Below are 13,345 nucleotides of genomic sequence, written 5' to 3' on the forward strand. Positions count from 1 at the left end.
TACAGTATTTCTGCATAACATATTTATTGTATAGCATATGTTTTGTTTAGAAAAATGTGCATATTTCAGGTAAAAATCACAGTTCTACATTGCAGCTGCAATCTGAAATAGCGGTCGATGCAGCCAGAATAATTACAGAGACCACAGTCAAATACCGAAATACGCATCATAAAACATTTCTGAAAAATACACAGCGACAGCAAATGAAAGACTAACATCTTGTGAATCCAGCCAATATTTCAGATTTTTAAGTGTTTTACAGCGAAAACACAATATAGCATTATATTAGCTTACCACAATAACCAGAAACACAAGCAATTTACCAGCAGCAAAGTTAGCGATCGTAACAATCCAGCAAAGATATATAATTTTTGACTAACCTTGATAAACTTCATCAGATGACAGTCCTGTAACATCATTACATTTACATTTAAGTCATTTAGCTGCAGCTCTATCCAGAGCGACTACAATTTGGAAAGTTCATACATATTCATCCTGGTCTCCCCGTGGGGAATGAACCACAACCCTGGCGTTGCAAGCGCCATGCTCTACCAACTGACCACACGGGACCATCATATACACAATGCATATAGGTTTTGTTCGAAAATGTGCATATTTAGCAGCACAAATCGTGGATACGATCAGTAGCAACTATGTGATCAGTAGCAACATTCAGGCATTCTGGCCGGCGCCATCTTGGAGAGGCACCTAATCTAATCGATAACAATCGTAAACTTGACTAAAAAATACAGTGGACAGCAAATGAAAGATGCAGTATTATTAATGCAACCGCTGTGTAGATTTTAAAATTAACGTTACTAGACATACAGTGTGCGTTACAGCCAGACCAGTGCCGAAAAATAATGGCGGAAATCATTTTACATTTTTCCACAGAAATACGGATTAACATCATAAATAGCTCTTACTTTTGGAAGAGCTTCCATCAGAAATCTTGGGCAAGTTGTCCTTTGTCCAAAAGAATCGTTGCTCGGTTGTAAAACGTCCTCTTCAACTTTGGAAATAGCAGCAAACATTTAGTATGTGGCGCAGACATGCCCAAATCTTCAAAACGCAATACAAAGGAAATTCCGAAAATTCGCAATATACTCACATAAACTGAAACTTGGTTTAAAATAACTCGTTATGATATTTTTAACACTATAATAAATCAGAGCCGTATATCTAAGGCCTATAACTTGAGCTTTTGAGAATGCCATCCTGAGTCCTTCTTTGCGTCATGACGAAGGTTGAAAAGAGTGCACCCCCCATGCCATGGGCTTTTAAAGGTCTCAGATCTGCCTAGAAACTCCATTCCAATTCTCATGGTTACTGACATCCAGGGAAGGCGCGTGCAGTTCATGTCGACCCATAGGATACATACAGAGTTTTAAACTGATCCTAGAACAGAGTCTACATTTTCAGATTTTGCCAGTACCTGTCAGGAATTTCGCTGCCAAACGAGTTCTGTTTCACTCAGAAAAATAATTCAAACGGTTTTAAGAAACTAGAGAGTGTTTTCTATCCAATAGTAATAATAATATGCATATTGTACAGCGAGAGAATTGAGTACGAGGCAGTTTAATTTGGGAACGATAAATGTAACGTTGAAACAGCACCCCCTATATTGAGAAAAGGTTTTAAACACACTCCCTGCATCTATAACTGGAGCTGGTTACTGGGACTCTAACTGGGAATGGAACAGAAATGCACTTACTGGGACTCTAACTGGAATGGAACAGAACACTACTGGAGAGTCTGACTGGAATGGAACAGAATGCACTATGGGAGTCTCTGATGGAAACAAATGCACTACTGGGAGAGTCTGACTGGAATGAGAACAGAATGCACTTACTGGAGAGTCTGACTGATGGAAACAGAATGCACTTACTGGGAGAGTCTGACTGGAATGGAGAAGAATGCACACTTTACTGGGAGAGTCTGACTGGAATGGAAGAGTACAGTGCTGCTACCTCACAGGCCTGTTAACTATCTAAAGAGGATTGGTGGATGCTAGCTAACACACCTCTCTGTCTGTGTCTGAGTGTGGGTGACTGAGACAGCCCGGCTCAGAGCTCAGTGCCAGAAAACAGTATAGTTCACCTTCGAGGATACTAGCTTTGTCAGGAGGTTTATAGTATAGCACCAGTATGTATGAGTATGTCCAGCTCGTACTCTCCATCTCCTGCTTCATCTGTCTGTGTGCTATGGTCTGTCTCCATCTCCTGCTTCATCTGTCTGTGTGCTATGGTCTGTCTCCATCTCTGCTCATCTGTCTGTGTCTATGGTCTGTCTCCTTCTCCTGCTCATCTGTCTGTGTACTATGGTCTGTCTCCTTCTCCTGCTTCATCTGTCTGTGTGCTATGGTCTGTCTCCCCTGCTTCATCGGTCTGTGTGCTATGGTCTGTCTCCTTCTCCTGCTTCATCTGTCTGTGTACTATGGTCTGTCTCCATCTCCTGCTTCATCTGTCTGTGTGCTATGGTCTGTCTCCATCTCCTGCTTCATCTGTCTGTGTACTATGGTCTGTCTCCATCTCCTGCTTCATCTGTCTGTGTGCTATGGTCTTCTCAATCCTGCTTCATCTGTCTGTGTGCTATGGTCTGTCTCCATCTCCTGCTTCATCTGTCTGTTACTATGGTCTGTCTCCATCTCCTGCTTCATCTGTCTGTGTACTATGGTCTGTCTCCATCTCCTGCTTCATCTGTATGTGTGCTATGGTCTGTCCATCTCCTGCTTCATCTGTCTGTGTGCTATGTCTGTCTCCATCTCCTGCTTCATCTGTCTGTGTGCTATGGTCTGTTTCTCCTCTCTGATCATCTGTCTGTGTGTTATGGTCTGTCTCCTTCTCCTGTTCATCTGTCTGTACTATGGTCTGTCTCCATCTCCTGCTTCATCTGTCTGTGTGCTATGGTCTGTCTCCATCTCCTGCTTCACCTGTCTGTGCTATGGTCTGTCTCCATCTCCTGCTTCATCTGTCTGTGTGCTATGGTCTGTCTCCACTTCCTGCTTCATCTGTCTGTGTGTTATGGTCTGTCTCCATCTCATGCTTCATCTGTCTGTGTGCTATGGTCTGTCTCCATCTCCTGCTTCATCTGTCTGTGTACATGGTCTGTCTCATCTCCTGCTTCATCTGTCGTGTTACTATGGTCTGTCTCCATCTCCTGCTTTCATCGTCTGTGTGCTATGGTCTGTCTCCATCTCCTGCTTCATCTGTCTGTGTACTATGGTCTGTCTCCATCTCCTGCTTCATTGTCTGTGTACTATGGTCTGTCTCCATCTCCTGCTTCATCTGTCTGTTGCTATGGTCTGTCTCCTCTCCTGATTCATCTGTCTGTGTGCTATGGTCTTCTCCTCTCCTGATTCATCTGTCTGTGTGTTATGGTCTGTCTCCTTCTCCTGATTCATCTGTCTGTACTATGGTCTGTTTCCATCTCCTGCTTCATCTGTCTGTGTGCTATGGTCTGTCTCCATCTCCTGCTTCACCTGTCTGTGTGCTATGGTCTGTCTCCATCTCCTGCTTCATCTGTCTGTGTGCTATGGTCTGTCTCCATCTCCTGCTTCATCTGGTCTGTGTGCTATGGTCTGTCTCCATTCATGCTTCATCGTTTGCTATGGTCTGTCTCCATCTCCTGCTTCATCTGTCTGTGTGCTATGGTCGTCTCCATCTCCTGCTTCATCTGTCTGTGTGCTATGGTCTGTCTCCATCTCCTGCTTCATCTGTCTGTTTACTATGGTCTGTCTCCATCTCCTGCTTCATCTATCTGTTGTGCTATTGGTCTGTCTCCATCTCCTGCTTCATCTGTCTTGTTGCTATGGTCTGTCTCATCCTGCTTCATCTGTCTGTGTCTATGGTCTGTCTCCAGCTCCTGCTTCATTGTCTGCTGTGCTATGGTCTGTCTCCATCTCCTGCTTCATCTGTCTGTGGGCTATGGTCTGGCCTCTCTCTGCTTCATCTGTCTGTGTGCTATGGTCTGTCTCCATCTCATGCTTCATCTGTCTGTGTGGCTATGGTCTGTCTCCATCTCCTGCTTCATCTGTCTGTGTGCTATGGTCTGTCTCCATCTCCTGCTTCATCTGTCTGTGTACTATGGTCTGTCTCCATCTCCTGCTTCATCTGTCTGTTGCTTATGGTCTGTCTCCATCTCTGCTTATCTGTCTGTGTGCTATGTCTGTCTCCATCTCCTGCTTCATCTGTCTGTGACTATGGTCTGTCTCCTCTCCTGCTTCATCTGTCTGTGTGCTATGGTCTGTCTCCATCTCCTGCTTCATCTGTCTGTGTGCTATGGTCTGTCTCCATCTCCTGATTCACTGTCTGTGTGTTATGTCTGTCTCCTTCTCCCTGATTCATCTGTCTGTGTGTTATGGTCTGTCCTCGCCTTATTTACTTGTGGCGCTATGCTAGGCTATGCTAGTCAGCTTTTTTACTGATGGGGGTGCTCCCGGATCCGGGATGAGTACCAAGTAAAAGTTAAATCTCTTAGCAACATACATCACCGACTCTGCTAACTCTCGAGGACCCAGTCCAATTACTAGAATCACTCCTCCTCTCCTGATCATCAACACCTCATCTACCTATCCTTCTGACTGAGTTTGGAAGAGATTACCAAACAGGTGTCAWTGTTCCCCCATCTGAGCCCAATTAAACACAGTCACACGCACTTAGGAACCGATRCATTCACACGCGCGCCCACACGCCCCATCTGACCCCAATTAGACAGAACCAGCCCATCAGCATCATGAGAAGAGACTATTGCTTTGACAAGCCGCTGGACCAGCAGTGTGTGACAAGAGGCATAGAACACAACAAAGAAACACTATAAAACACACACAAACACACAGAATGGTAGAGGGAGTTGTAGTCTTACTTTAGGTGGTAGCTTGAGGGGTTTTCTTCGGTTCTTTTTGCAGCGCATCAGTCTGTCACGTTCCTGTGCAGAAAGGAGCAACTTGGGATATAGCCTTTTGAGTTTRGACAACATGCATCGATTCTGTATGAGAAGGCTCTGATTGATGTGGGACTGATCCTTAACCTGACAAACTAATTGTACTAATCTAGGCCATCGATCGTCCCGTGTGTGGAATCCTGGGKACAGAATCGGAATACTATTTGATTTAGGCTTGTCAAAATGCAGCCACGGTAAAAAGTGAGACGGGTAGGATTCTTTATGGGACCAACCAGGTTTGGAGAAGGTAAACAGAGTTGTGTATCCAACACCTGCCCCCAGGACCGGACATGTTGGGGCGATCCAGAACTATGATCAGCAGCAAGGAGCCAGCAGAACATCACCGTGCTAATGAGTAAATTAGCAACAGGCTCTGATTAAAAGTGATTAGAGAGTGGGTGGTGAGAGTGGGAGAGTGGGTGGTGAGAGTGGGAGAGTGGGTGGTGAGAGTGGGAGAGTGGGTGGTGAGTGGCTGGCTGGCGAGAGGGTCTGGAGGGCAGGACCAACATGTTACCCAACAGTACACTCACCCTAACGGCAGCCATTTTATTCCACTGTTTCAATGTACTGCAGTAAAGTACAACAACATGTCTGCCTGTTTGTTTAAGAACCCATGAGCTAGGCGGGTGCCCATAKTCACTAATCTCACTACAATAAGGATCTGTCAATGCCCTGTTGTTTGGAAGTTCTGGTGATTTAAAGATCAGGTAAACTACAATGTCGATGTTAGAGTGTCTCCCTGACCTGCGTGAGCTCGTCGATGACGCCTTGTTGCTCGGCAACCTGCAGCTTAAGGAACTCTACTTCCTGTTCCTCGTGGGCCTGACTTAGGTCTGTCAGTGAGGTAGGCCTCTTCAGCTGCTGGGGCTGAGGCTGCTGGGAACGAGAGTGCACATTCTCCTTCTGAGAGAGGGAGAGGGGGAGGGAGAAGGGGGAGAGAAAGTGGAAAAGAGAGCGAGGGAGGTGAGGAGAGATACATTATCAGGGGTCAGCGACTCAAGTGTGAGGTTGAGAGAGACAGAGAGAGAGACAGAGAGAGAGACAGAAGAGAGAAGAGACAAGAGAGAGAGAGAACAAGCGAGAGAGAGAGACAGCGAGAGAGAGAGACAGCGAGAGAGAGACAGCGAGAGAGAGAAACAACGAGAGAGAGAGACAGCGAGACAGCGAGAGACAGAGAGACAGCGAGAGACAGGAACAGAGAGAGACAGAGACAGAGACAGAGAGAGAGAGAAGAGAGGGAGAGAGAGAAAGAGACAGAGAGAGAGACAGACAGAGACAGACAGAGAGGACAGAGAAGAGAGAGACAGAGAGAGACAGAGAGAGAGACAGACAGAGAGACAGAGAGACAGACAGAGAGACAGAGAGGAGTGAGAGATGCTTTGTTGACTTCAAAAAAAGCTTTTGACTCAATTTGGCATGAGGTTCTGCTATACAAATTGATGGAAAGTGGTGTTTGGGGAAAAACATACAACATTATAAAATCCATGTACATGTACGGTTAAAATTGGCAAAAACCACAAACACATTTCTTTCCACAGGGCCATGGGGTGAGACATGGATGCAGTTTAAGCCCCCCCCCCCAATTCAACATATATATATCAACGAATTGGCGAGGGCACCAGAAATTGGCGAGGGCACCAGAACAGTCTGCAGCACCCAGCCTCACCCTACTAGAATCTGAAGTCAAATGTCTACTGCTGATGATCTGGTGCGTCTGTCCCCAACCAATGAGGGCCTACAGCAGCACCTAGATCTTCTGCACAGATTCTGTCAGACCTGGGCCCTGACAATAAATCTCAGTAAGACAAAAATAATGGTGTTCCAAAAAGGTCCAGTTGCCAGGACCACAAATACAATCTCCATCTAGACACCGTTGCCCTAGAGCACACAAAAAACGATACATACCTCGGCCTAAACATCAGCACCACAGGTAACTTCCACAAAGCTGTGAATGAGCTGAGAGACAAGGCAAGAATGAAAGAGCTGCTTCCTGTGCTTGGCCCTCCTATGTTGAACATAATAAACGGCTCTCTATCCACCGGATGTGTACCAAACTCACTAAAAGTGGCAGTAATAAAGCCTCTCTTGAAAAAAGCCAACCTTGACCCGGAAAATATAAAAAAACTATCGGCCTATATCGAATCTTCCATTCCTCTCAAAAATTTTAGAAAAAGCTGTTGCGCAGCAACTCACTGCCTTCCTGAAGACAAACAATGTATACGAAATGCTTCAGTCTGGTTTTAGACCCCATCATAGCACTGAGACTGCACTTGTGAAGGTGGTAAATTACCTTTAATGGCGTCAGACCGAGGCTCTGCATCTGTCCTCGTGCTACTAGACTTAGTGCGGCCCTTTGACACCACATCGATCACACCACATTCTTTTGGAGAGACTGGAAAACCCAAATGGTCTATCACGGACAAGCTTCTGGCCCTGGTTTAGAATCTTACCTGTCGGAAAGTACAGTTTGTCTCTGTGAATGGTTTGTCTCTGACAAATCAACTGTACATTTCGGTTGTTCCACAAGGTTCCGTGTTAAGGAACCCACTATTGTTTCAACTATATATGTTTACCTCTTGGGGATGTTATCGAAAACATAATGTTAACTTTCACGCTATGCCGGATGACACACAGCTGTACATTTTCAATGAAACCATGGGTGAAGCCCCAAAATTGCTCCTCGCTAGAAGCCTGTGTTTCAGACATAGAAGTGATGGCTGCAAACTTTCTACTTTAAAACTNAGCAATTACTACTAAACTCACACCACCTTGTTACCCTCCCTCCGTCCATGACTACTGGCGGTAAGAAAAACGATGCAGGTCCTAATCTCATTTCACCTAATTGCCCCTGGGTTTGCCTTAGAGGAGTACAGCACCGGCTGTCTCTTGCCCCTCAGCCCAACTCTTCCCAATTCTAACCCTGAGCACCACTCAATTCACGCCTGCTGAGGGAGGACGGAGAGAGGACAGAGAAAGAGAGCAACAGGAGCCCGCAGAGAGACACAGAGAGAGACCCCCAAACTTAAGAAAAGCTTTGACTATGTTACCAGACTCCAGTGAGCATTAGCCTTGCCACTATTGAGATAAGGCGCCGATTATGGCACAGACATCGGCTCTACAACGAGACACGACAGGGCCCTATGTGCCACTGCCCACAAATGACCGGTGGCGAAACTGAGCTGCCACTTTCCTAACCTCCTGCCCAATGTTATGGCACCACTATTAGAGAGACATATTCCCTCAGATTACCAAACAGATCCAGCAAAGGGAATTTTGAAAACAAATCCCAATTTGAATAAACTCCCCATATCTACTGGAGAAATTCCCACAGTGTGCCATCACAGCAGCCAAGATCTTGTGACCTGTTGCCACAAGGAAAAGGGCAACCCAGTGCAAGAACAAACACCCATTGAAATACCAACCCACTATTTTATCTTATTTATTTTAACCTTGTGTGCTTTAACTTATTTGCTTACATTGTTCAACACTGTATATATAATAATATAACATTATTGTAATGTCTTTATTGTTTTTGAAACTTCTGTTATGTTGTAATGTTTTACTGTTAATTTGCTATGTTTATTTCACTTTCTGTATTAACCCTATCTACCTCACTTGCTTTGGCAAATGTCTAACACACCTGTTTCCCATCTAAGGCCCAATAAAGGCCCCTTGCAATGAAATTGCATTGAGAGAGACAGAGCAATTTGAGAAGGGCCCGGGGCGTGGGGGGCTGGGCGGGTTAGAGAGAGCACACAGAGAGAGGACACAGAAGAGAGACACAGCAGAGAGAGAGCAGACTTGGAGCAGGGGAGATAGAGAGAGCAGACGCAAGAAGACGAGAGACGAGAGAGAGACGACGAAACGACGACGAGAGAGAGAAGCAGAGACGAGAGACGAGAGACGAAAGAGATTACAGAGAGAGCAGAAAGAGAAGACGAGCAGAGAGAGAGAAGCAGACGATGAGCAGCAGCAGAGAGAGGAGAGAGAGAGAGAGAGAGAGATGAGAAGAGAGAGAGAACGAGAGAGAGAGAGAGAGAGACGCAGAGAGAGAGAGCAGAGACGAGAGAGAAGAGGAGAAAGGGGTGCTGAAAAATTGGGTGTAACCTTGAGAGGTGCAAGCCCATCTGGAGAAGGCCCCTGCATTGCCGATGGCTTTTCCCAAACCTGCCACTATACTACAGAGAAGATCGCTTACAGAGAGTCTGAAGACAATGGGCCTAGTTCTCTTCTTGAATCAGTTTCATTACTTTGCATGAGCAGAGACTGTGACTTTTCTATGCGAGGAAAAAATGTAAAAGGCCTAGAATGCTCAAACAGGTGCAACTCTACATTACACACAACGTCAGACTGCGGTTTCACAAGTCACCATAATCACTCACCTTATTCAAAGAGATAACAAATGCATTTCCTTAATAATGAACATGTCGCCCCTGGCATGTCAAAGTTCGGCAATATGAGACTAAAATAGAGTCAAGGTGAATCTGAATCTGTTTGTCAAGCAGATAATCAGGTTTACACCACTCACCAGAGATTGGTCTTATCGACGGGCATAACTTTGGCTGTTATCCGAGGCTTACCTGCGCCTGTCTATCGAGGCTCTACTCGCTGTACTATTAACGCCGGGCATACTGGCTGTCTTCTATCGCAGGCATACTCGGCGCTGCTTTATTGAAGCATACTGTCTGTCTATCGAGGCTTACTGGCTTGCTTCTATCGAGGCCGTTACTGGCTGTCTATCGAGGCTTACTGCGCTGTCTATTTTTAAGGGGCATACTGGCTGTCTATCGCACGGCATCACTGGCTGTATTGAAGCACTACTGCGCTGTCTATCGAGGAATACTGCTGGTCTATCGAGGCATGACTGGCTTGTTCTACGAGGCCTTACTGGCGTCTATCGAGGCTTACTGGCTGTCTATCGAGGCCTTACTGGCTGTCAATCGAGGGCTTACTGGCTGTCTATCGAGCGCGCTTACTGCTGTCTATCGGAGGCCTTACTGGCCTCTGTCTATCCGACCGGCGCTTACTGGCCTGTTCTTCGAGGCCTTACTGGCTGTCTCTCGACCCACAAATCTTTACCACTTCCCTTCTTTTTAAATTTGAATTGGCTTTCCAACACCAAGCTAAAACCCACCGCCGGTGCAGGTCAACATGACAGCGTGGCTCACCCAGGAACAGACATAAGCCCCCGGCTGACATGACGTGACCATACAAATCATATAGCCCGACGCTGCAAGTTCTCATAGGCAAGGATTTATGCAACAAGCAGCCATGGAAGGGTTTTAACCCCCCCCCCCAATCCCCCTGCTCACCTACCACTCAGCAGAGATCACCCTGGACCCTGCATCTACTGCAGTCAGAGCACTCGCACTTAGCTTTCTGGCTACGGGCTTCTCTAACAACCAAAGTATCATTCTCTTCTCTTGAAAATACACGACTCCTACTCTCTCACTCTTCTCCAAGCAGGTTGGGACGGGAGGGAAAAAAGCAGGCCTGCCATTGACAGAGCTTAGGGTAAGACGACACCACACAGTCTTGCTCTAACACTCTGTCTAGGGACTCCAGAGAGCAGGCATTGGCCCCCTGTTGGCTGGCCATGGCGCAGAACACGAACAGGGCCTCATCCTATCACAGCACTTCGGCGAACTGGACTCGCATGTCTATTCAACTCTGATGCGAAGCTATAGCCTGGCACATTAGATCTGTTTGTGCTGTCTTAGCCCGTCCTTCCATGCGTTGTTTGGCATGGAAACGGCCCACTTCGGGGTGGCAAAACAGCACAAGCTTCGCCATATGGGACCAGGCTACGCTAAAGCAAGGTTGAGTAGCCAACAAGCAAGAAAAACAGCTACTTACTCATTCAAACACACAGCGATTATACAAATACACCAGACTTCACACAGTGACCAAACCAGCAGGCAATGACAAATAACATTCTCTATTCAAAAGCTATTTTTTACTTAGGGCATTAACTGTACTCAAGAAAAGTCTGTGGTGCATGGTTACACTACTAACACGTCAGTCGTCCAAATGGAGGAGAGACCAGATCTTACTGTGTCACATTTACAACAGTGTGCTGAGTATTCCTGGTGTTGGAGACCACAACGCTCTTGTTCCCTCTGAGACTGTTGCTGTGTATGGTTTGTGTCAATGGAGCTCTTGAGACTGTTGTCTTGTATGGTTGGTTCAATGGAGCCTGACTGATACTGCTTGGTCTGTATGCGTTGGTTCCAATGGAGCCTCTGAGCAGCTGCTGTCCTGTCACGGTTGCGTTGCAAGTGGAGCTACTGAGACTGTTGCTGTATGGTTGCGATTCAATGCGAGCCTTCTGAGATTGTTGCCTGTTCATGGTTGGTTCAATGGAGCTTCTGGAGACTGTTGTCTGTATGGTTGCGTTTCAATTGGAGCCCTCTGAACTGCTTGTCTGTATGGTTCGGTTCCAATGGAGCTCTGAGACCTGTTGATGTGTGGTTGGTTCAAATGTAGCTCTGAGACTGTCGTCTTGCTATGGTTTGGTCTTCCAATTGGAGCTCTGGAGACGTTTGCTCTGTATCATGGTTGCGTTGTACAATGGAGCTCTGTGAGACTGCTTCGCTGCTTATGACGGTTTGGTTTCAAGTGGAGCCGCTCTGAGACTGGTTGTCCATGTAGGCGTTGGTTCAATGGACGCCTCATGAGACTGTTGTGTGGTTGGTTCATGTAGCTCTGAGGACTGTCTGTCTGGTAATGGTTCGGTTCAATGGAGCTCTGCAGACTGTTGCCTGTCATTGGTTGGTTCAAATAGGAGGACTTGAGACCTGTTGCCTATACGGTTGTTCAATGGAGCTCTGAGATGTTGCCTGTAGGGTTGGTTCAATGGAGCTTGCAGACTGTGTCTGTATGGTTGGTTTTAATGGAGCTCTGAGACTGTCTGTACTGTATGGCTCGGTTGCTTCACATGGAGATCTGAGACTGTTTGTCTGTAGGGTTGGTTTTCAATGGAGCGTCTGAGGCACTGTTACCCTGCTAGGTCGTCATGGTATTAAACTGGAGCTCTGAGACCTTTGCCTGTTAGGTTTTGTGATTCGATCATATGGCGCTAGTATAGACTCGTTACCATGTAGGCGATCTGCGTTCAATGGAGCTCTCGAGACTGTGCCTGTAGGGGTTGGTTACAATGCGAGCTCATGATCTAGTTGTCATGTTAGCGGTTGCAATGTATCAATGTGAGCTACTGTCGAGAACTTCTTAGCCTGTAAAGGTTTGGTTCATGGCGTCTGTGGACTGAATATCACTGTAGCGGTTGGTTCAATGCACGAGCTAACTGGATCGTTGCCTGTAGCGCGAGATTTGGTTCATGGCAGCTCCTGAGCGACTCTGTTGTCATGTTAGGAGTTGAAGTTCATGGAGCCCTCTGAGGACTTGCCTGTAAGGTTGTTGGTTCAATGGAGCTGTTGAGACTGTTACCTGTATTGGTTTGCGATTCAAATGGAGCTCTGAGAACTTGGCCTGTAGGGTTGGTCTCAATGGAAGCCTCTGAGGGACTGTTGTCTGTAGCCGGTTGCGTTCAATGGAAGGCTCTGAGACTTGCCTGTAAAGCGTTGGATTCAATGCCAGCTGCTGAGACTGCGGGTGCTGGAGGGGAGGCAATACAGACAAGACTCACCCCACCCTTCACCACCAACACGCCACTCACTCAGGGAGAAGCTATCCCTATCCCTACGCCATCCAGACAGGTGTTCTTCCATTGGAGAATCGTTGCAATACGATTATAAACATTGAAGACGTTACCACTAGAGAAGTGCCTTTGATGTCTTCACTAGGTTCTCGATGGGCCTGAGCTGAAGCTCTGGGAGGCAGTAGTTGGCAAGTCTAGAACCACCGGATCCCAGCTACCCACCGTGTTGAGTTCTACCATTGCCAACACACCGCCAAGAAGCCTGCCTGGCCTATCCAGGCCTGTCCGCCGCAAAAAGAACCCACAGTACTCTCCGATGGATGCCGGACATGGATGGATTTAAGGTTTCGTCTAGCATTGTCTCTAAACAACCACCGGCATTACAGGGCGGAAGAAGGTTACAGGCAAGTGAATCCATCTCGCTCCATATTCTGCCTTGTACATGCCACAACCATTCCACTCTGCTATACTATATTTAATACTATATTTTTGAGTTTAGGCAATAAAAACCCATGACTTTCATCTTCATCATTGTCAATGCTAAAAGGAATGGTTTCAGAGGGGATGGCATGCGAGACTCCCACACACTTGCAGTCAGCAGAAAATATTTTTAAAGTGGTCCATTGGTCTATTGAATTTTCTGTTGATCCATTCAGATAATGAGGCTCAGATTCCATTGTACTGAGAATAGAAAATGACCTACACAGGACAGGAGAGCAGGGAGAAGACAGATCAATCAAGTCAAAG

The 13,345-nt window shown here is 46.5% G+C and overlaps 1 protein-coding gene across 1 annotated transcript in view; it reads right to left on the reverse strand.

Moving 5' to 3' along the window:
• Positions 1-12,838, reverse strand: part of LOC112074019 (janus kinase and microtubule-interacting protein 2-like) — a 32,963-nt gene extending 20,125 nt beyond the window's left edge. The window contains exons 1-4 of the mRNA XM_070440360.1: positions 12,821-12,838; positions 12,388-12,555; positions 5,686-5,844; positions 4,864-4,926 (exon numbers count right to left, since the gene is read on the reverse strand). Of these exons, the coding sequence (XP_070296461.1) occupies positions 4,864-4,926; positions 5,686-5,844; positions 12,388-12,555; positions 12,821-12,838 (408 nt within the window). The remainder of the gene's footprint in view (positions 1-4,863; positions 4,927-5,685; positions 5,845-12,387; positions 12,556-12,820) is intronic.
• Positions 12,839-13,345: the final 507 nt, after the last annotated feature.

The sequence above is a fragment of the Salvelinus sp. IW2-2015 genome, unplaced genomic scaffold (assembly GCF_002910315.2).
Source record: "Salvelinus sp. IW2-2015 unplaced genomic scaffold, ASM291031v2 Un_scaffold2465, whole genome shotgun sequence".
Taxonomy (NCBI): domain Eukaryota; kingdom Metazoa; phylum Chordata; class Actinopteri; order Salmoniformes; family Salmonidae; genus Salvelinus; species Salvelinus sp. IW2-2015.